Raw genomic sequence first — 25113 nt, 5'->3', positions numbered from 1 at the left:
TTTAGTTATTATCCATCCTAAACTAACACTATTTCATCCTCTCAGTTTTTAAATTTTGTAACTATTATTAATTTCTTCTGGGAGGAAAGTGGTATTTTACTTTGCAAAGGTGATCAAAATTTCAGGCAAAACTAGATACTTACAATCTGAAATCATGCTTACCAGTGAATCTTCTCTGTTCTTCTCAGCTTCAAGAGAGATGACAGTGTTGGATGAGAGATGACTTGTGACACTCTGAAGCAACAGAAGGCAGTTTCTTGAATAAGCTTTGAATGGTTCTCAAATTCCTGTCCTAACTGGGGTCAGAAGGCTGTTAATTAGATGTACCTTCTGTGTTAGGTTGTAAGATGCATTCAGGTAGGCTGCATGGGAGGGTAGTAGAAAGCTACCTAGATATGTAGGTAGAACATTATGGAAGTTGGGGGCAAGTATTCCGGGAGATTCCAGGCTGCAAAGGTCAGTGTGAAGCATGTTGCATTGAGAATCTCTAGAAATCAGCAGAACGTGGCCTCTGGGAAGGGTAATGGCATGAGGTATGGACTGGGAGAATGTGTTTAAGTAAAGTAATCTAGTTCATGGGAGAACTGGTAAAATGTGGGAAGGTAATGGGATAATCCCAATCCTAATAAGTCAAGGTAGAATAAAACAAGAATAACTGGAACTGGAGTATTAGACAGTGGCTTAGGCAAAAGGAACAAGTGAGAATCCCACTTACCAGTCCTTGGATACAAGGCTGAAGTGAAAAATGAAGGGAATGGATTAGATTATTTTTATCCCTATCTTGGGAATAACTGGTCATAGAGTCTAGCGTAGGGCAGACTTGTAGATGGTTGCAAAAATGGTCCCAGCTAAGGGTCATAGCTTGATAGGATCTGGAGACAGTCAGGTCTTTACAATACTTTTTTGTGGGTATTGTTTTACATGGACTTGGTAAGAGCCATATTTAGAGGAGAAGAAAGTGATGTGGGTGAAGAGCATGTATACCCCTCAATGTCTCAGCTCAAGCCTTGACATGTTAGAAGTTAATGTGAATTTAGTATTACAGTCACAGCTTTAGTCACACACTAAAGCTTATACTAAATTTAGTATTTACTAAATTAGTAAATTTATTTACTAATTTATTTATTTATTTACTAAAATAGTATTTACTAAATACTAAATTTAGTATTACAGTCACACACAGAAGGTACATTTATCTTTATCACAATAACACAACAGAATTCTGAACCTTGATAATTTCAGTGTAGGTATGTAGGATGCATAAATCAAGGTTGAGCTGCGCTGGCCATATTCTATGAAGAAACAAGAATGAATGATATTTTCCAATCTCATTTATAATTTAGAATCTAAAACCCAGTACCTATGCAATCAAAGACTTAAAAGTATTGCCCTATTTATCAATACTTAAAAGTATTGCCCTATTTTGAAGTGTCTGTTTTTAAATTAATTGTTTTGAATAATGTATGCACACAATAAGATTTTAAACATAAAAGGGATATACAGTGAAGAGAAAGTCTCTTTCTTACCCCTGTTCCCAGCTCCTCCCTTGTGGCTACCAGTGGTACTAGTTTCTTGCACATCTTTCTAGACCATGAGCACCATTTTTTTCACAGTGGCAGAGTCCACTGTCCATGCTGCTCTGCATTTTCCTGTATTGGACATTGATTCATATGAATGCAAACAACAGCAATAATGATGTTAGTTAAATTTTATCGCATGGTTACTATGAGCCAGGCACTGTGCTAAGCACTTTACACACACACACCTCTACATGGTTGGTACTATTATTATACCAGAGGAGGAAACTGAAGCCCAAGGAGATAAAGCAACTTGCTTTAAGTTTCCATAGCTGGTCGACTCTGGGCAAAGCTTGGACACTTGGAGGTGACTCCTTCTTCTTAATAGTTACATTATATGCTACTGTAGATATTCTATATTCTGATGTTCTGTCTCTTGTTAGTGAGCAATTAAGTTGATTTAAATCTTTAGCTTTTGTAAACAAAGCATCCAGAATATCCTTCAAAATATGTCATTTCATACATATGAGTGTCTCTGTGTGATGATTTTCTAGAAGTTGAATTTTTGAGGCAAAGTGTATATGTGTTTTAATCTTGATAGAAGGTGCCAACTTGCTCTTTGATGATGAACCAATAATGTTTCATAGCAAGGCTTAGTTTTAACTGCCGGTGACCTAATGACCTTCTCTCTTAAAGTATACGCATCAGGTCTACGTCCTCAGCCACTGCCCGAGGAGGTAAACTGGAATTGCTTGTGCTTCTGTGGGCTTGGGTCTGGCACGCACTGTCAACAGGAGGTTTTATTGGCAGAAGATAGGAAACCTAGGACATGATGCCTGTATTTCAGGCTCTGTATTAGATGTTTAAAATTCCAAGCATGCCTGAAGAGTAAAGGTCCTGTGTCATAAATGAGGAAACTAAAATTTAGAAAGACACTTTGAGAAAGAACCAGGATGTTGACAGACTCCAAAATGTGGCTTTTCATGATTTTGTATTGTCTCCCCCTAAAAAATATACACTTATTTATAGCCTTTGAATCAACAGTATTAGAATAGACTGATAAGGTTACAAAATGAGTAATAAATATAATAGCTAAATTCAAATGGTGAGAGGATTTTCTTTAATTATTATGTATCTCAAGTGAATCAACCCTAGTCCAGGATGTAAACAAAACCGTGTAAAATAATCCTATTACACTCTGTTAATGTACTCATTGAAGAAGACGTTTTCTTTTCTTGTCTCAAAGCTGATTTTACTATTTCTCTTGAAGGTCTGGGACCTCAATGGCTATCGTCACCACACACTAAATGTTGGGCAAGAGGGAGCTGTGGATATTTCACACATCCTGGTTCTTAAGAAGAAAATTCTGGTTACAGGCTGGGACAGGTATGATGTGCTTCATGCAAAACTGTAGGAAGGTAAAAGGAGAAAGTTTTATTTAAATCAAAATCTAAAGGAAAAAAGAACATAGAAATCCTGACTGATTCTGTGTCTTTAACTCGCTGGTGACCTAGGTGAGTGAAATTCTATTTGGAATTGACTGAATGCTTGTGAATAAAATATTCTATGATCACGTAGTTTGAGTGGCTTTGAGAAGTGTTTCATTGCTTTCTCCTGGCTTTGGGAATCTTCTTCTTTAACCATTCCAGATAGAAACATAATACCACTTCCTGGGGATTAAATCCAAAAGTTTCCCAAATTTTATAGTCAATAAATTCTTAATGTATAAATTGCATTCCTTCAACTGTAAAAGGAACTCATTCCTTCTTCTCTTGTTACTTAGTTTAAATGACAGCACAAGAGGGGAACAGCCTGCTGGAATCTATGTTAGCACCTCCTTCATATCAGTGCAGAGAAGGGCCTTTCACAGCCCACTTACTGTTCTCAAGGAGCAATTTTTCCATTCATTATAAGGAAAATTACTTTTCTTTCCTCTTTTCCTGAGAGAACTAAGGGATCATAAATGGCCTTTTCTATGGCATTGTATAAGCACTAGGAAAATTAAAGTGTGATGTGTTTTGAAAATATATTGTCCATAAATTCAACAGTTCACAAAATATTGCTCTAATAGGTAATTTGCACAAGATTATTCACTATAGAAATATGATCTTAATGGTTTGAAGTAGGACTAAATCAGATTTTGTACCTAGAAAACCAGCAGTATTTATTTGGGGATTTTTATCAGTCACAGGGAAGGCTTTTGCCTAATGTAAATGTAAACACAGACTAGAAAATATAGTGACCCACACACACAGCTTAGTTTTCAGGGGTGGTTTGACTATAAGTAAAGAAAGTATAGTTCATTCATTATAGTTCTTAATAGGATATATATTCTATGTGCTATTAAGAACTAATTTAATCATCCCCACCTTTGAAAGACACAGCTTCTTCACATCCCTGGGAGCAATCATGATCCGTCAATGACTCATAACCACTCCAGCAGACTACGGCCTAATGAGCTCTATAATTAGCCTATGGCAATGAATAAGTGAAGTTCTCTAATATCATGGCAGGGGAGATGTGTAATATACAGCTGAGCCACTTTAAATTTTGAACTTAACAAAAAAGAACTTTAAAACTTAATGTTAGTCAAAACTATGGAGACACACCATTTTCTTAGTTAATTTTTTATACATCCATGGCTAGAAATAGCATCAAATGTGAGTTTTTTTAATTGGTTACAGGGGGACATTTTTAAAGATTAGATATATAGAGTCATTCAAAAGTGGTTTAAAAGAACACCCAATGATTTGATCTGTATTGGCGTGTTTTGCTGGAAGCCTTACTTTCGGTTTCAAGGTTAGTAGGATTCGCTGGCAAAATAACCGCTCTACACTCAAACAAGAATTTAGAGAGAGTTTATTGAATTAACAAAGATTACGGTATACTAATTAAGAAAAGAATAGTATAACTAACTAAGAAAGAATGGTAAAGACAGGTTTACACATCACCGAATTGGGGAAGCAGCTACATCCAGACCCAAGCAGCGCTGGGAAGTCCCTTGAACAGCAATCCGGAGTCCCATTTGGGAAGGTCCCAGGCAGTGCGTCCACTCCATTGCTGAGACTTCAGTTTGCCACTCAAAGGAGCCCAGCTTTTAGCACCAGGCCACAGGCTGATAACGATCAGCCTACGTGGAAGTTTGCAGCTCTGGTTGTTGTCATAAACGCCTTGGTCTTAACTCTTAAGTCTGAGAATGTCCTTGAGCCCCGGGGGGGCTGGCCAGACCCTCAAGGTGCAAGAAGTCCCATGACTTACCCCCTGTTTTATCTAATGGTTTACAATGTGTGCTGGTGCCATCCCTGCTGGCCTGGGTGTAGCTCAGCAGTTTGGCATGCAGCCAGCTTTAGCGTCATTGTCTGGTCAGAGAGAGGCCTAGTGCCACCTCTGAAGCCTGAACAAGACTACTTTACTAGCTTCCCCAACATGGTGGGTGGTCACTTTCTATAATCTTGGGGAGGAATTTTTGGGAGGATTGAAATGAGTGGAGGAAAACTTACCACTCCTCTCATTTTCCTCCCTCTTTTCCATCTTCCACAAGGTTGTCAGGACTTGGATCCCTGTGGTTGGAATTGAAAGTTGAATGAATGCATTCTCAATTATATTGTTTTACTTTCATGTTGATGAATTTAAAAATTATATTTCCTAAGTAGAAGGTCTTACGTTAGGATGGATTTTGCAGGATCTTCGCAGGGTCTTTTTTTAACCAAGAGGCATTTAGCGAAAGAGGCAAGAGAACAGGTCGGTTTTTTGGTTCTGGCTTGGGGAGGATGGTCCATTAAGCCAACTCCGTAATAGTTTAGTGATTTGAGAAGAAATAACTGGAAGATTGACCGTCAGCTTATTAAGCTTTCTTTAAAACCCAGAGGAGGCTGTTAAGTTATACTGTAACTTTAACTTTAGGCTCTATTTAAATAAAGAAATTGATCTGATAATTCTGCCCAAGATGGAATAGAAATTACATTTATTGAGTTAGGTGCATAAATATGCCATCCAATTTATTTTATTCATAGTGCTTTGTAGCATTACCCACTTTACGTACACTATCTAACTTAATCCTTAGCTTCCTCTCGGAAGGTAGGCAATATTTTATAGATATCTCAAATCTCTATCTTCAGCTCTTCTCTCTCCAAGCTCACTTATCCGTTTGCTTCCTGGATGCGTCTGACTGCAATCCCCAATTCTACATATTCTAAAGTGAATGTATTATTCGTTCCCTTTCCCCAAATCTGCTTCTTCTCTTAGATTCGGAACTCCAGTTAATTGCTAGACACCCTGTTCATCCACCTTGGTTTTCCCTTCTCACTCAACTTCACAACCAAGTCGTCTCTAAGCCTTATCTATTTTATATTCTAAATATTTTTTTCAAATCTGTTCCTATTACTACTAAACTGTATAATTCAGAGCATCATTTCTACATACATGAATGTCACAGCCTTCTTATTTGTCCTTTCCTCTAGTAATGCTTCCCTTTTACCTCTTAAGTAGACTTGCTCATTTTAATGAATTCTACAGTGATTTCTTTCTACAATGCAATCTATGTCACTTCCCTGTTTAAAGCTTTTTAAAGTGTCTACAAGAAAACCCACGAAACGCCCTCTGGCCTGGACTTTTCTGAGCTTCATACTCACCCATTCTTGTGTACATTCCAAACTTAAATAACAACCTGCTGTCAGAGTCTTTCCATACAAACTGTACTGTTTCTCAACCCCATGCTTTTATTCTCTCCCCTTACCTAGAACTCTCTCCAATATTCTTCATGTGGCTAATGTTTATTCCTATTTCAAGTCTCATTCATATATCTTCTCCATCAGAACCTTTCTCTTTACGCCCAGGGTGGAAATATGCCCCCTTTTGTCTTTGTGTTATTTAGTTTCCTGTACTTTATTTAACCTAAGAATATATATACTGAGCATTTAATAAGCATATATATATACATATGCTATATATATATAGTTTCTGGGGCTCATTAGATGCTCAATGATATTTGTTGAATGGCTTAATTAATGTTTATTGAATAGACAGGGAATCTGAGGATTAGAGAGATTGATTACCCAGTGATTACACTCTGAATTAGAGGAAAGCAGACTAGCTATTCAAATCTATTCTCTCATTACAGTAAGCCAGAAAGCTAAGTATTACCAATTCTCTTTCACAAAGCGGGAGGCAAGACTTGAAGAGGTTGGGTAGCCTGGCCAAGGCTAGCAGGCAGCCGAGTTAGAATTCTAGGCCAAGGTCCATGCTCTTTCCACCATTCCTGAGTTACAGATGGAGTCATTAAATCTTGGGAGATCAATTATATTCTTTTAAATAAATAATATGAATGAGTAGGTTGGTCATGTCAAAGCTAATGAATCAGTTTTGTGCACTTGAAGAAACACATAAAAACCCACACATTTATCAACTTAACAATACCTTAGAATTTTAGCTTACCATGATTTTTCCCCTTTCCTTTCCACAAATATCTTTAAACTGCACCTAGATGGAAAACATGGAGTTAGGAACAATGATGGACTGAAAGTGAAGAAGCAGGATTCCTTCCTTCAAGGGCATCACATTCTAGTTGGGGAGTTGAAGCATACAAGGCAAGATATGGAAAATGTCGCTGTGAAATGGGCCTAAGCAAAGCCTGAATCAGAGAGCCCATGCTGGTTATTTAGAAATATGACCTTTCATATCTAGAGAATATTTCCATCAGAAAAAAGAAGCCCCAAATTCAGAACTTCTAGAAATATGTTTCTTATCACCGTAAGCAAAATATCCTTAGAGACAAAGTTGTGAATTGACATAGGGTCAGTTAAAAAAATACCTGGTTAAATACCTAGCCGTATTTATGTTGGTAAAACTAAGTGAATAGATGATCAATTACCTTTGCATTTGTTAAAAGTAGTCATCTAATATGTATAGTTCTGGTGAAATCAAATAAATAATCATAATTGTTTAAGATTTGTTCTTATTTTTATCTTAATTTTATGCCCTCAAATTCCATGATTCTGTATTTGCAACTCTCTGTAGAAATAAACTCAAGCTCTTTGTGATCCCCACTTTATTTCTCTTCTTTTAGTTAAAGGAGAAACCTCTCTTTATGAAGGTTTTATCTCTGTAAAATATCTAGACTTATACAAATAAAAAGAGAATCTTTCATATAATTACAAATAATTCTGAAAATATGATTGATAGTAGCGTCCTTTAAAAAGTAAATGGTCAGTAAATAGCTGTTGATATAATTTTATTTCTAAAAGTATTTTTAAGGGAAATGAGATTAGGGATTTGAAGTTCCTCAACAATAAAACTTATCTATCACAAGATATTAAATTCTTAATAATTGCCTTGCTAGGGAACTATACATAATCTTATATATGACTCAGTCAGTTTCCATTATTAGGATAAGAATCAGAATGAAAATTTCCAAAGTTGTGACTTATTCTGAATAATACTGTTGGAGGCTTGGAGGGGGTGAGTATGTTTGAAATTCACAAGTAACCCTCAAAACTAACTTTGTGACAGTTTCAGTATCCAAAATTGGACTCCGCAAATTTTAGGAAAAAGAATAAAAATGAACTGATTTATTTTGACCTCATTCTCTATCTTTGAGATAATCCTTTTGGCCTAAAAAGCAATGGATTGAACACAGATACGTGCTTATGATCATTGGACTAACAAAACATGAACAATTAATCTCCGAGGGAACAAATAGTTGACTGTGTTCTTTTGTTCTCACCATGACAGTTTCTACATGATAAGTTTTGGTAAAAGTTATTTTCCTGTCTCATTCATCCTAAAAGAGATTGTTTTTTAAAACATTAAAAAAATTTTGTCCTGGACAGGTAAACTAATTTTGCTTTCACAGAGTTGGTCATCATATCTAAATTCTGAATTAGAGATAAGGTTGGCATCACAAGAAGACACAAAGACTCGGTAGCAGTACTTCCAGGATTTCAAATGTGAGGTGTGGAATGGAGCTAGTAAACTCCTTCAATGTCAGAAAGAACAAATCTCTCAGACTCCTAAAATGGCCTAAAAATGGGCTCATTCTGCACTTCAATTTTACTTTTGGCAAAAGTACAAACTTAAAAACAATAGTTATCTTGGAAATGTACAAAGTAAGAAATACAGTGTGGATTCTGAAGGTATTTTAAGGATAACTCATTTCAAATGAAAGTTTCAGGTTAGGTTTCAAGGGAAAGGTGGCAGCTAATTAGTTTCTCACCATTTTGACACACAAGGTCAAATATCAGAAGGGCTTTTTATACCATCTTATGAAAGGAATTTTGTGCCTTTGGGTGGTACTCCCTAAATATACCTAGTTAATATGGATAGTTTGGCAAAGAAGACATCTGACATTGTATTTTGTCCGAGAGATAATAGAAGAGATATGGACTGATCACTTCTCTCTCACTCCCACCCTCACATTCTCCATTCCCAAAAGGTAACCTCTTCAACCAAACTTACCAATAGGTAGAGAGAAAATTAAAAATATATGCATATAAAGCTATTATGAGATAAATGACAATTTCAGAACTGCAAATTACCTTATTTATATTATCTTTTCTTGCTAAGCCTTATATTAATACTAAGGTAACATTAAATTATTGATTTAAAAATAAAATAATTCATATATTGATTCAGCAAGTTTTTATGAAATGCCTATTATTTTCTAGGTACTATTCTAGGCACTACTGATGCTGAGGGGAAGAAACAAAGTCTTTGCTCTCCTAGAGCCTATTTATGGTAGGAGAGACAGAAAAGAAACAGACAAATAGGTAAAGACCCCAATATCACATAATGATAATGTAATAAAGAAAAATGATATAGATGAAGAATGAGAAACTCAAGGAAGAGTCTTTAGCTTGGGTGGTCAGGGAAGGCTTACCCAAGGAGGTAACATCTGAGCAGAGAATTTTTCCTTCCTTCATTTGACAAATATTTATTGAATACTTAATATGTGTAGGTCACTATGATTGCCACTGAGGGTTGTAGAATAAGACACGATCCCTGGTTTCTGAGAGCTTACAATCTAGCAGAGGAGCAGAGACTATATAATATTAATTAAATGTTGTAAGTAAACTGCAAATGATGTAAGAGGTCAGAAGAGGGAAATATTTCTTTCAGCACTAGTTATTAAGAAAGACTACAGAACAAGATAGACTTAACAAATGGGTGTGTAGACAGGTAGATATGGGTCTGTGTGTGAAAGGAAATCTATGGAGGAATCAAAGAACCCATCATGAATAAAAACAAAGCAGCTAGGGGACTTCCCTGGTGGTCCAGTGGTAAAGCATCCGTCTTACAATGCAGGGGACGCAGGTTATCCCTGATCAGGGAACTAAGATCCCACATGCTGCGGGTCAACCAAGCCTGCACGCCACAACTACTGAGCTCACGCACCTCAACTAGAGAGCCCGCCGTGCCACAAACTACAGAGCCCATGTGCCCTGGAGCCTGTGCACCACAACTAGAGAAAACCCACACACCACAGCTAGAGAGAAGTCCGCGCACCACAGCAAAGAGCCGGCGCGCCACAGCGAAAGATCCCCATGCCTCAACGAAGATCCTGCGTGCCACAACTAAGACCTGACGCAGCCAAAAATAAATAAAATAAATAAATAAATAATAAATAAATTAAAAAAAAAGGCAGCTAGAAATGCAAAGCATACTTAGAGAGCAGTAAGAGTATTGCTAGGCTTGAACCTGAGATGTGCTTCAGAAACAGCCTCTGAATACTCCTAACAGCTCAAAACAGCTCCTACAAGCAAGAAAGTTATTTGAAAACTTGCATTCTATCTATAAAATCCAGGTGAATTTCACATTCTATTTCATGAATTCATGTATCTTTATTTTTTTAATTTTTTTTAACATCTTTATTGGAGTATAATTGCTTTACAATGGTGTGTTAGTTTCTGCTTTATAACAAAGTGAATCAGTTATACATATATATATATGTTCCCATATCTCTTCCCTCTTGCGTCTCCCTCCCTCCCACCCTCCCTATCCCATCCCTCCAGGCGGTCACAAAGCACCGAGCCGATATCCCTGTGCCATGCGGCTGCTTCCCACTAGCTATCTACCTTACGTTTGTTAGTGTATATATGTCCATGACTCTCTCTCGCCCTGTCACAGCTCACCCTTCCCCCTCCCCATATCCTCAAGTCTGTTCTCCAGTAGGTCTGTGTCTTTATTCCTATCTTACCCCTAGGTTCTTCATGACATTTTTTTTTCTTAAATTCCATATATATGTGTTAGCATACGGTATTTGTCTCTCTCTTTCTGACTTACTTCACTCTGTATGACAGACTCTAGGTCTATCCACCTCATTACAAATAGCTCAATTTCGTTTCTTTTTATGGCTGAGTAATATTCCATTGTATATATGTGCCACATCTTCTTTATCCATTCATCCGATGATGGGCACTTAGGTTGTTTCCATCTCCGGGCTATTGTAAATAGATCTGCAATGAACATTTTGGTACATGACTTTTTGAATTTTGATTTTCTCAGGGTATATGCCCAGTAGTGGGATGTATCTTTATTTTTAATATAAAAATATTTTCCCTAAAACCCTTTGAGTAAAATGAACACTTAGGAAGTCATGCCATATTTACCCTGTGGCTTCTAGTAGCCCTCTCAAATAGCTGGACATTCACATTTTACTTTGAAAACCAAGGATAGAAGGATAAAGGGAAAAACTCTAAAAATGTTGATTGGATCCAAATATTATTAGATCTTGAATAACAGGCCCCCAGACATTTGAATTTTGTCATGTAGGAAATGGAAAAAACTAAGAAATGGTTTTTAACAGGGCCTTAGCCTTACCTTTTGATCGTGCTGTTTCCCCACTCTGCCTAGAGCGACTTCCTCTTCCAAATCTTACCCATCCGTTATGGTCCAGCTCAAAAATAACCCCTTCACTCAGCCTTCTGTGATTTCTACACCTGGATTTCCATGGCAGTTGGTCAGTACTTCCTTGGCACTTAGCACATTTCACTTTGCATTTTAATCACTTTATATTCATGGCTCTGTCCCCTGCAGCACCATGAACAGGGACTTCCAAGGAGAAAAGAAATGCTTGTAGAATGAATGTATATTAAGAGCTCCTGAATGGAATGATTAATCTGGTTGCAGGATGAAGAATGTACCAGAGATGTGTGGCCTAGAAACAGTGAAATGGGTTAAGAGGCTATTAAAAATTTTCCACCATGAGCTAGTGAGTGCTGAGCTAGGAAGCTGTCATTGGTTATTTAAAATAAAAAGGAAGGAATGAATATGTAACATATCACAGAGGAAGAATCTGAGTATTTTATTTGACTAGAGAAGAGAAAGGCATGCAGGAAGGTGGAATTCTGGTCTATTAACCAATTTTGGGAATTTAGGGAGTCCTCCTGTGGAGCGAAGATGAAACATTTGGATTTTTGATGTGTTGATGATGGAAACTATAATGGAACTGTCAGGTGTCAAGTGGGAGTGACTCAACACTGGAAAAAGTTCTAAATGTAGATAAATTTAAGAGCCATTTGTACAGAAGTGAGATTGGAAATTACGATGGTGTACAAGATCTCTGAACAAGCCCTTTTGAGCAGTGAGAGGGGAGTGGAGGAATGACAGTGAGTAATGTCCATATTAACAAGAGAAATAGAGGAAAGGGAAGTGAAGTAGAGTACAAGGAATGAAAGGTTGGGGAGACAGGAAGAGAAGCAGGGTGTTTGGAAACAGAAGAGTTTCCAGGAACAAACTCACATCCATCAGAGGGTGAGGAGTTAGTTACACTGACAGGGCAGTTGGGAGACCTTTAGCGTGGGCGGAATAGAAAGCAAGATTTCAGAAAGGTGAAGAGAGAACGTGGGTGGAGACATCAAGCCTGGGGTTACAAATGCTCCTTTGAAATGTGTGTGGCTCTGTAAGGAGGGAGAGGCTTACCAGAGGCTGGGAGCCAGAGTTACAATCAAGAGGAAACACGGTGGCCCCATATTTTGATGCCCCCCCCAATTTAACTTTAGGCTCCTCTCTTCTCTACCAGGCACAAGACATTTCATTCTCTGTCTTTTCTGGTCTGTCCTCAAATTCACCAGAAGTGCCCCAGAATACTGACCTTTTCAAAACTACTGTTTCTGTTGAAAACATATCTGTCCTCCATCCCAGTTCTTTGAAGTGGCATTTTCAAGTGTTCCACAAATATAGTTCCTCAAGATGCTATATGAAAAAGGACCCACAGACTCTACCCTTTTTTATTGTTACTGTCAAAACCCTTTTGGTGGTTCCATGTTGGAGAAATTTTGTTTTAGGGTCTTGGTTGTGGATAATTAATCTGATAGATGCATGCATGGTTGGTTTAATGATTATGAAAGGAAGATTAACCTTCTGATATTAAATATTTATAATTTGCCAGAGAATTCAGGAGAGAATCCAAAAGCAAGTTCAGTGTGGGGATTCAGCCTTATGGATGACAAGTAGGGATAAAATTTGGGGCAGCAGCATCTTTTAGACCTCTCAAATCACACCATCCAAGTGCATGATGGCTACTCAATATCTATATCACTTTTATATCCACAGCTAAGTGCTATATCCTTTTTTACTAGGGCTATTACTCTGTTTTACTCTAAGTAAAAACTTCAATCAGTTTTTCATCCAGCCTGAAGAATGGAAGGGAGGAGTACAACACCGTAATGATATCGTACGCACTGCATTTTTACCTCCACAAATTCTTGTTACAGGTTACTTGAACCTTCACTTGACCATCAGGTGTGAAAATTGTATTTTTTTGCCTCACTCACTTTGAAAAAGCCTTTTCTCAACTGCAAAATGAAAAGATTTCTTAAAGAAGCAGTCCTTGCCCTTAGAGATACTCTTGGTCTTTATTTCTAGGGCTGGGTGATAATGGTTATGACCGTCAGCTCCTGAGCTTGGCTACCTGGCTTCAGATAATGGTTCCACCACTTGCCACTACCTCATATGGAGAAAGTTATTTAAACTCTAAATTATAATTTTTTCTGATTAATAATAATATATCAGTATCTTGGTTTATAGTGAAGATTGCACAAGATAATCTGTGTAAGGATTTTACCCAGTGCTCACAATAAGCTCATCAGTAAATACAAGTTTTATTTTCATTGTCCTTTTTTGAGGAGCAGCATTAGGGCTGTTGGGTACAAATCACACTTCCGTGGTGCTCAGATATTTTATAATGGGAACACATTAACCCTGTGGCACAATTTAGTCTAAATAACATTGGTTAAAGGCTGGTCTCATGAAACATCTATAAATCCAAGCTCTTGAAAGGATCTACAGGCATACTTTGACATGATATATTAAAGAGGATAGAAATTGCTGAATCATTTCCAGCTAAAGAAATAAATTTATAGAGACAGATTGCACCATGAAATTATCAAGTCTGTATTTTGACAGACTAATTTTTTTTTTATAGAACCAGAAATGTCATCAATTAAGAGGAATGAAAAATTACAGGAAAAGAGCTTGGATATCTATGAAGTGTTACAATACAAGGTTTCCTGCTCTATCTACATTTACAGTTTCATTGTTTTCAGAACTTGCCTGATTATCTTCTGGGGGGCCAACTCTGCAGTTGAATTTGCTATGTAGCTGCTGGAAGTCTACTCCCATGGACAGGTAATCCGTGGAAACCCATCATCCTCGGGCAGTTTACAGAGTTCAGCATGTATTACTCTCTTCTCTCTCCAAATCCCAAGAAAGACACCATCAGTACAGCCCACTCAGCTCTTGTCTTCTGCTCTCCACTTGATGTTGGCATTCTGCTCACTAGGGAGCTTTCCTCACTGGGCTGCTGAGAGCAGTGGTCTGGGCATGCACTGCTCCTCCCGAGACAGGCTTGGTCAGACTTAGCCTCGCTATTTGGGCTTTTCTATGTTTTCTGTAATGAGCAGTAGGGAAGGACTTTGTGTAGGGAAACTTTTAATATTGGAGAAAGCAGCATTCAATAAAGGACATAAAAGAGAAGGAACTGAAAGAACACACACACATCAACCATACTTCAATTAAAAAAAAAGAACACACACACACACGCACATGCACACACACACACATACACACACGAAGACTGTAGGAAACAGAAACCAAGAAGGACTTAATTTGTTTGCCCTCAATAATAAACAAATATGACAAAAATTATTAACACTTTTTCAGTATTTGTAATATGCTAGGCACTAAGTGCTTTTCATTCTTCACAGCAGCCCTATGAAAAAAATAAAATTATTAACCAAGGTTTATAGGTGAGGAACTTGTGGCGTCAAGTAAAGTTAAATAACTTGCCCAAGGTTACACAGCTAGTAGGTGGTAGAACCGGGACTCAGACTCCAGCTGTTTAGTTACAAAGCTTTTATTCTGAACGCTTTATTACTATAAAATGAAAAAGATATAACAATAATTTCTGTCACACTTACTGAACAGATATTTCATGAAGTTTCTAAGTTCTAAAGTTTAATAAAAACACTAGTAATTACTATTCGTTCATGTCTCCAAATACACAGTGAGAACTTACGAAGCGCCAGATTCCGTGTAAGTTATTTCGATAATGATTTCTTCTAATTGCTGTTGCTCATATTTTCTATCTAACTTTCAGGCAAGTTCTGTTCTCTGTCTTGGCTCATATAGGGAGCTATGATGGAGAAACTGTCCTGTGGAACAGTAGCATAGAAAATGCTCACTATATCCTTCACCCTGATTATCAGCGGCTGCTAAAATCCAAATCGGGTGAGCCTAAGTTTGCAACTAAAATAATGTGGCTGAGTTCAGCCACAGTAAGGCTGGTTGTTTGTTCATGGACCTGCTGCAGCTTGCTCCTAAATTATAGATGATTGGCTATCAGCACAAGGGATTAGTGATGTCGTCTCGTCAACGTGACTAAAAAGAACCTTGAGATTTACTTGGCTTAGCAAATTCTCCATGGCTGCCGTTCCTTCTCTTTATGCTATATCAGCGTTTCTGAATTACTGACAGCAGGGAGCAGGCCTCTCATTTTTATCTAGTTTATTTTTTGCCAATAAACCTCGCCAAATTGCCTTTGGCTGAACCTTGGGTGCTCCTTGGTAGGAAGATGGGAACTCGTGTTCACTTGATAGGCTGCTCAGGCTCAATCTAGAGCTTGTATTAAATATTATACCACCTGGAAATCTTAAATTATTTCTTGCTTTAGAAACCTGTGAGAAGCGTGAGATGGGAGTAACTTGTGTTTGATGGGAGTTTAGCATAGCAGATGAATATTTTATACTTAAGCAAAATGTCTTGACAATTGCCTTTCACATTTTATTTTAGTTTCTTTAGATACTAAAGGTTTTTCCTTAGACTAATTTATTTGGGTAATGAATATGTCATTCCTCATGGCCCAGTGAGGTTCTGTTGTCTCAACTGGATAAACTCACAGAGGCTGAGTTAGACCTTATGAAAGGACTGGTCATCAGACACAGCTTTTGTGTGTGTGTGTGAAAAGCTAAGGGAGTAATTTTTTAGGAGGAAGATGACTAACTTAAGAGATTTAGAGTTTACTTGGCTGCAGGCACAAAACTCTGACCTGCTTTATGTCCAAAGAGCTAATCATGAGGGTTCATCTGAATTCTCCATGGAGAGGGTGGAATTCTGCGTCTTTGTCTGCATTAGTCCTCAGGAGAGCACAGTCTTGTTCTGGTAGTGAACCTAACTGTGGCTATGATTAAAAACAGACAGTCAGATAGGAAAGAAAAGCAGATAATGTCAAATGTATAAAAGACACAAGAGGCATTGCTGTAGATTTCTTGCTTTGAAATTTTGAAGACACCTCTGTATAGGTTTTTCATAACTGTGTGCAGACTGTTTATAGATTCTGGGATGGATATCCCCAGTTTTTATTAGTGTGGCTTGGAGATATTATCATTAGATCATTGAAGCACCGTTAGGAATATCCTTTCCAGGGTAACTCACTAAAATAATATTGCTTAAGAATGATCATTGAAATACATTACATAGTCGTATCTCATGTTCATTAAATTATTTGCAAGCTTAATATTAATGATTAATAAGTTGAAAATGCCATGATATTAAAATCACATTTGTCTTGAACATATCAGGATCTCTAAGGTGTTAGCAGGGACTATAAAATGAAGTCCCTATTAATTCACATCAAGGGAAAACACAGTAAGCTTGTACGGAGTATGAGAAATAAAAATGGAATCAAGCAATCCTTGTAGTTGGGGTTGAGGAAGTGAACAGCACAAGGCTCCGTAGATGTTGACTGGAAACATATTATGAGATTTGCTGGAGTCTTTGGAGGCTGTGATGGGGGTGAGCCTATTGTTTTTCATAAGTATTTTGTTTGAAAAGCATATGTCTCTTCATTAAGACACCTGGCTTCTCTCCATCTCAGATAGAGAGCCTCAAAAGCTTCCTGGTGCCGGGAGGAGCTGCTTCACCCACCCCATGGCTGACCAGGCTACTCTGGGAGCCTGTTCCTTTGAGACAGACACTGAGTGCAATAAAGCTGTTATGAGGCTTTGCTTCCTTGAAGCAAGAAAAAACATTGCAGCCAAAGGTAAAATATATATTTATATTTTGACTGTAGACTGCTTTGATATATTGTAAAGTGTTGGAGCAGGGAACAATAAAGAAAGTTCAATCTAATCCGATCTAGGTCTTGTAGAGTTTGACTGCGTCTAGCGAACAGTCAGCACCAGGTCACAGGAAGCCACAGGCCGTGGCAGACGAGGTTAGGATTCAGGAGGATGGGTCCAGGAACAGGAGCTAGACCAGACCCCACAAGCAATTTATACAGTGCTGCGTATGTCAGGATCAGAGTGAGAAAAACTCTGGGCAACAATCAGAATTGGTGTTGTAGCCACGGCGTAGAGATTTGGTAGGGTAGAGGGCACAGCAAGAAATATGCTCCAAATATATGAGCCAAAGCTTAGGTCTGCATGGGGTAGAAGGGTTGAGTCTTGAGATGACCGCACTGGCACTTATTATCAAAGTGGGCTATGAGAAAATAGTGACAAACTTGGAGATTGGGGGCAATAGCAACATTTGAAATAGCTGCTGCTAACTGCTGATCCCAGGTCAAGAGAGCTGCCTGCTCTTTGTCTTAATATTTTTGGTGTGGGTAATGCTTTGGGTGTCTTTACCAACTATGAATCCTTTCCAGAATAAGTCAGAGTTCTGGTTAGAGCTTCTTCTAAGATGTATGCTAACGTATGATTTACCATAGTTATTTGATATTATAATAGATTGAATAACTCTTTGCTTAATTTCCCCTTTGTCTTCAATGGCTGTGTTAGTGTGGTGTTGATGCAGCCTACGTGCTCCCAGAGTAAAAATTTGCTCCTGAGAACAAGGCGTAGTTTTGACCTTTCACCTAAAAAAGTAAGTTTTAAATTTTAGAAAATATTTTTCCTCAACAATAGGAATCTAGACATATATATGTTATATGATTGAAAAAAGAAATCTGAACCATGTTTTCCACATTCACTCTCGCATATTCAATTTGCAGATGGAAAATCTGCATGATTTTCTTATATAATTTTTCTGCATTAAAAGTCAATAAAGGTATACCCCTATAGAGTTTTAGAACCATTGCAAAATATTTAGAATAGACCTTGAAACAGATTCTAAACCTCTCTATTTTCCAGGACGCACTTATACTTACAAAATGAACTATTATCCTGAAATTGCTCTCAACACTAATTCTTCTTACTGTTATCAGTATTCCCAAATTGTTTCCACTGAAGCGGCTACATACCATTATTTCTACCTTAAACAGATATGATTGTTAATAGGCAGCACATTTGTGAAGCAAATTGGAAGTCTACAGATTTATCAAATAATAATAGGAACTTTGCCACAGAAGAATAATTTAGGTAAAGTGCTTCTACAAGCCTATAAAAATGGAAAATGAAAAGGTTAGTTCTAGGCCTATGAACCAAGAAAGTGTTCCATAAGGACTTACAATGAATTCTTGATGAAAGATTAAAAAACAAGCTCATAAGTAGAATTCAAAGCATACAGCTACATAGAGGAATCAATAGCTATGCTGCTATAACTACATATACGCATCCAGCTCTGTGCAAGAGGAATTTTACTTCTTTGGTATATGTGTCCAACGAGTAATTAAGAAAGATGTGTTTTACGTAATTGAAATATTATTATAATGTTGAAATTAGTATTTTGTAAGTTTATTTGAAGTAACAGATTACTTCTATCAAAATTTAAAAACCCAAATAATATCAAAACAATGAACGAAGGAGTGGTAACTAGATTTAATGGAACATCTACACATCCTATCTCATTTAATATTCAACAAAAACCAGTGAATGTATCATAGGGTTTTTTCCAGTTTATATTTGAGAGAATCAGAGTGCTGGAAGTTGATTTGGGGGCTACTCACCTCTCCAACATCCATATGCTTTCTACAGGGCAACCCAGTGAGGAAGTTGTTTCTTGTGTTTGTAGTTTCCTAATTAGGGGTTCTCTTACATATTAGGGGGTGCCAACGTGGTGTCATGTGGAGGATCTGGGTATGTCAGATTCTGGGATACATTTAAGAAGCACCTTCTGGCTGAATTTTTGGCTCATAACGTTGTTGGTTCCATTATTGTGTCTACTGATAAGTCAAATTGATACCTCGCCGCAGGAGATCTTGAGGGGTGGTTGAAAATCTGGAATACAGAGGTACATTGAAAAAATTCTAACATTATCTTTATAATTTTTGACTGCCTTTTGTTGCAGATAACTATGAATCAGGTCTTGTCTGTTTTCTAGATAAAGGAAGACACGATCAATCTGAGTATTTTAAAGAAAACATATGTATTGATCAGACTTCTTTTAAATAATTCATGGGGAAAACCAGATTTTTCTCAATATTGAAAATCCTCTGTTAATATATCGTCAAGTCAATCCCCCAATTTCGGAATGCAGTATTTTCAGTAATATACCATGCATTGTTTGAGAATAAACAGTTAAGATATGCCTTATTTGAAATGAGACCGTAAACATAATTTAAATAGAGTCCTGGCCTTTCATCTAACATTATTGTCCTCCTGAGTTAGTTTGGGATTTTTGTGTCACTGATTACCTGCTCAATTTTCTGATAATACTATAAAATAGTAGTATTTTTTGTATTTTATGCGAGAAAAAGACTTTACGAAATAACTAAGGAAAACTATCAAAGGTATAAAATGAACAGTTTTACTAGCACATATTTCTTAATTAAAATAAAATTGCAGTACAGATTGTGTTTGGTGGACACAGTTTGTATGGCACGCATACCTGGAACAGCCCTATTTCTTGCTTCAGCACCATCTAAAGGACTTATACTCCAGACAACACCCGCTTGAAGACACTCTTTTTTTTTTTGCACCTCATCTCACCAGAGCCCATGTAGCATGGCCATGTAGCAATGTCAGCATAGCATTAACTTCTCCAACTGCCAGAAGCAGCTTTTCAACTCCTTTCATGTTCAGAATGCCAGCTTTGCCCCACGCTGTCTCATCACACCTGCCCACACACCGATTTGAGTTCCCACCCAGACACTCTTTTTCCTGAGAAGAGTCTAGCACTTGCCTTATTTACAGAGCAGAAGAGGCTGCACAGCTCTTGGAGACTTCCGCATTATCCGGCCCAAAACGGTCTACCTGCACAATTTACCATCATTTTCTGATTTACCATCACCCTCCGTGTCCTAAAGGGCTGTACGGAATTCGGTCAGCACAGGTTGATATCCTCAAGCCGACTAAACAAAGGGAGCAACAACAGACTTCGTCTTCCAGCATGAAGAGAATCGCCATGCTCAGGGCATGAGAGTGGCACCTGAGGCTGCTGAATAGGACCATGTTAACTGGCCAGATAGAAACTGAGGTTCCAGGCTATGCTCACACCACCATGTCTGAACAGTGCTGGTTGAAGCAGATCGGGATGATATTTTGTCCCCCAAAGTACAAAGGGAACAGAGCTGAGTTCCCATGAAAATAAATGGAAAAAAGAAAAGAAATGTGAGACAATAAATATTTTCTTTCTTCTACTTTTTTATAAGCAGGTATAAATCACAGCTTAGTTTCATGGGAGGAAGGGGTTAAAAGCATGAGCTCTGAAATGAGCCAGCTTGAGTCAAACGTCAAACTCTACCACTTATTAGCTTCTGTGAGCTCAGGCAATTTATTCAAACTCTCTGTGCCTCTGTTTCCTCATCTATAAAATGGGAATAATGAGCATTCATCTCTCATGGGACGGGCAATTGTGAAGATTACATGAAATTATTCATGTAGAGACCTTAGAACAGGAGAAACTCAGCAAACATTAGCAATTGTTATTTAGGCAGGAATAAATCAGACAATGAACAGAAGAGTTTGGTTTTTTCCTAAATTTTTCTATATTTGATTATTACCTGATAATTACTTGGCTGTCATAGTCATCTGTTTGATAATAATGCAGTAAATCTATCCACATTGTAGTGTGTTTCTACTAAATTTTGAAATTGAAGGGATCCACTTATTTTGGAGGAGAAATTTTTCTCAGAAATCCTGGTACATTTTGAGCTGCGTTGAGGCCCCAAACTTTTCATGTCTCCAGTGTTCTCCACTTGATAGAACTGCCTTGGTTAATAAGGGAGGCCTGGAGCTACAGTTCCAGAAATGGAAGTCAGTTCTTTCATGACTAATGAACTTGAATGGCCGATGAGATTCAAATGGAAATCAGGCCTAGCTCATAATAAATATCAAGTAAATATTAGAATAATAAGAAAATGATATTTCTACCTGACCAAAGATCTGGACAGGAGCACCACAGACAACAGTCACACAAATGCTGCAGTCTTCAGAGGCGGAGAGAACCAGTAAGCGGCCGCCTGGCTCACACATCTCTACGGAACTTATCCAGTCTTCATGAGGTTGGAGCGATCTTATCAGAGTTGGGGCTTCTGTGAGTTTGTTCTTACTGGAATTAAGACAGTACTCCTGAATGAACAGAAATGCCAGAATTCTAAAATGTGAAAATATTAAATGATTGCAGTGATGTAACACTTTTTTTTAAAGTCTGATACGGAAATTGAAAAAGGTACATTTGGGAACAGCAATCCGTGATACAAATGCAAAAGAACAGCTCATGGTAACAGAGGTTAGGAAAATGGTATGAACGTTCAAAAAAAGGTTTCTAACTGATTTAACTAACTTGAGAAGTGGAAAGAAAGGAAGGAGGGGATGGGGGAGGATGGAAAGAAAAAAAATCAACAGTAAAATCAGCTATTTGATGAAATTGATGAACTTCATCATGTATATAGGTCGTCACGTATTCGTTACCCATTTTATATATATTAGTGTATATATATCAATCAAAATCTCCCAATTCATCCCACCACTGCCCCCCGCCCCTGCCACTTCCCCCCCTTGGTGTCCATACATTTGTTCTCTACATCTGTGTCTCTATTTCTGCCCTGCACACTGGTTCTTCTGTACCATTTTTCTGGGTTCCATGTATATGCGTTAATATACGATATTTGTTTTTCTCTTTCTGACTTACTTCACTCTGTATGACAGTCTCTAGGTCCATCCACATCTCTGCTTTTGTATTTCAAAGAACTCAGCCTCAGAAAGCCTGCGTGAAAATAGTTTGGTTTTTTTCCCTTCTGTTCGAGATAGGAAAAGAGCCACCAGAGCTGGGTAGTTTTAGAAAGTAAAGGCAGGCAAAGCGGGGGACAGCTGGGTTTTCTAGTCCCTTCTGCTTGAGCTTTAAATGTTTTTTAAGAACTCACTTTTGTCAAGCTGTCTTGGATATGGGTGCTGTTAGTTCCAAGGGCCACAGGAGGCAGTGGGAGGAGAGGGCAATGGAGAGGAGGGGAGGAAGAAAGAGAGAAAATTAGCAGATACTGGAAAAAAGCAACAGTGAATGTCCTTCTCATAGTGTGAGAAGAGACACCCTTTCACAGAAAGAACAGAAAGATATGGGAGGCAGACGGAAATACAGAGATAAGAAGAGACTCAATTCTTAAATATAGCTCGGATCAGAGCAATTTTTCCCGAGCCAGCTTGATTTGTACAGTGTAGTGACTTTTGACCTACATTTGAATGTTGCATTTGTCTTTTCGTGGAATTAATTCTGTTCTAGCAGTTATAAAAACAAAAGGAAAAGCAATCGTGTATTTTAATTTCTTACACTAAGGCTTCATTTTCCAATCACATTCAGTCTGATTAAAGTATTCAAAATTTAATGCAGTGTGATTCAGTATATTTCAAAAAAGAAGTTTTTTTTTAATAACTGTGAATCAGTTTTATAACATAGCTATTGATCTGAGGTTGGTTTTCAAGTTAGAGTTTTAAAAGTATGTGGTGTGCTATGTCTATTTCTAGAGTTGGAGAGATAAGGGTAGGGATGGTTTATCTGTGGAGATACATTTATCCCAAGAAACTGTCAGATGATTGTGGTATAAAAAGACATTAGATGATGCTTGTGCTTCTTCCGTGTCCATCTCAGCACTGACCACTGTTGGGTTGGGCAGAGTGTGTACTGGCGCCCCTCCTCAGCTGATTGCTTTGATGGCCAGTGACTTTGATCGAGCCTATTCACCCAGTGTTTAAAATTTGATTCAGTTGCCCATGTTTAAACATTAAGAGGTTTCATATAATATCCAAATTTCTTGCTTCTCTTGGAAAAGAACATGTCATTCCCTGAGAGTAGCTGTGGCCCCCTTTATGGAAAATAGGTTCCCTCTAAGTCAGTGTAATGCCACCTTTCCTTCCCTTTTGCCTATGAACACTGACTTTCATTTGCTATTTATCATCTTATATGAGACTTGATTTATTCACTGACACTGCCTTCCTGACCCCTGTAGGCATTGTACTTTGTAAATCCTCTGACAAAGGTTCATTCATAGGACAGTCAGATATGCTGGGGATCCCTAACGTTCCCTCATATCACACAGGCTGTATTCCCTGCTGCGTTCCTGTGGATACAGTGTGAACAAATAGAAGACAAGGAAATTGCTTCTGTATTTAAAACATAAATTGTCAATGGGGAGCTCTCGCTAGATGGATACACATTAAGAGCGGTAGCCAAGATCTGTGAAAACTATCATGTAACAGATATATTTTTCTAGGAAAAAGTACTCAGTAATTGGACTGGCTTTTGAGATTTGGGGAGGGGAAGATGCAAAGAAAGTAGTAGTATGAAAAATTCAGACAGTTCTTCAACCAAAGCTTTGTTTTTCTTTTTAGTTAATATACATCTTGCTATACAGGATTTTAAAGTGGGAATGTTAATTTCTTTTTAGCAGTTCATTATTATCTCTTCAGAAAATATCTGTTTGTTTCTTATGATACATCACTTTCTAACTTTATTAAAGTTACATGTATATGTCCCATCTCCCTTAGAAGACTGTAAGCTCCTTGAGTTCAGGAACCATATCATCTTCATTTCTGGTGTCCCCAGGACTTCAGTTAATAATCTAGCACATGTTAGACACATATAAATGTTCAAGGAAAATACATTTTATAAAAGTAAATCTCTGTTTTTTCAGGCAAAGCATTGGCGACTTGAGAACTGTTTTTCCCTTCCTAAAAGAAATACTAATTTAATGGAAGATAAGATTCAAGAGAAAAGCATAAAGGAAATTCCTTTGCTTTCTAAGGAGGAATCATGGTTAGACCCATCAAAACATTCTCTACTTGATAAGTAAAACAAAGAGTCAACATACAAGTAAATACATCTTACCTGTAAGGAGTAAAATTGGCCCCAAATTCCTTCTGTGCTTTGTGGAATGTTCAATGACTACTTCAAGATTTTGCTAACATTTAGGTTATTCGTAGGTTTGTGTGTGTAGCAACGGGAGAACGTATGTTCTCAGGGTGATATCTGATTCTTACTTCTTGTCTCTGTTGAATGCTTGACTTCTGTTCTGTGTCTTCCAGTCTCTTGTTTCTACTCCATTATCAACCTAATTTTGGAAATTAACCCCTTTCTTTAAAAGCAATATATGTGTGTATATGTGTATGTATGTATCTACCTAGCTAGTTACCTGTCCATCTTAGAATGTATGTCAGATTTTACTCCTGGTTTTGGTAAGGCACACAGAGGTATATATGTCAGAAGTTCCAAGAGCTTGACTTTGAATATTGGATATCACTCTCCTTTTATGACTTCTAGCCTTTCCTTCCTGTTGTTCAGCCATTTCTTCTTTTCATGCCACTCTGATGGATCCCATCCTTACATTCCTCTAACTCTAATGCCAGGCAGTTTTAATTGTTTCTTTTGTTTCCCATATTCTTGCTAACTCATGCTCTCATAATTTCACCTTTCATATTAAACAATCTTTTGAGAAAACAATTTTGTTCATTGTATTTTCTTTGATACAATTGGCATTTTTATTACCATGTGCCTATATTACTTTTTTTAAGGTCTACAGAAAAATTGCATAGAAAGCACAGAGAATTCCTACATACCCCACGCCCATCCCACACAGTGTCAAACATATTAGTGTGGTACATTTATTATGATTGATGAACCAATATTGATACTTTATTGTTAACTAAAGTCCATAGTTTACATTAAGGGAGTACAGTTGAGGGTTCTCTGATGACACCAGGCAGAGACCTCTGCACTGCACCTTTCTAAATTAATG

General features: G+C 37.6%; 1 protein-coding gene across 1 annotated transcript in view; it reads left to right on the top strand.

Annotated features, from left to right (window-relative positions):
- The window catches only part of WDR49 (WD repeat domain 49), a 140375-nt gene that overhangs the window by 88539 nt on the left and 26723 nt on the right, over positions 1-25113 (top strand). The window contains 6 exon segments of the mRNA XM_060149012.1: positions 2788-2927; positions 13116-13225; positions 15141-15239; positions 16885-17049; positions 18991-19178; positions 24124-24191. Of these exon segments, the coding sequence (XP_060004995.1) occupies positions 2788-2927; positions 13116-13225; positions 15141-15239; positions 16885-17049; positions 18991-19178; positions 24124-24191 (770 nt within the window).

This window comes from Lagenorhynchus albirostris, chromosome 5, assembly GCF_949774975.1.
Source record: "Lagenorhynchus albirostris chromosome 5, mLagAlb1.1, whole genome shotgun sequence".
NCBI classification, from domain to species: Eukaryota; Metazoa; Chordata; class Mammalia; order Artiodactyla; family Delphinidae; genus Lagenorhynchus; species Lagenorhynchus albirostris.
The sequence above is the reverse complement of the archived record's forward strand: the minus strand, read 5'-3'. Positions and strand labels throughout refer to the sequence as shown.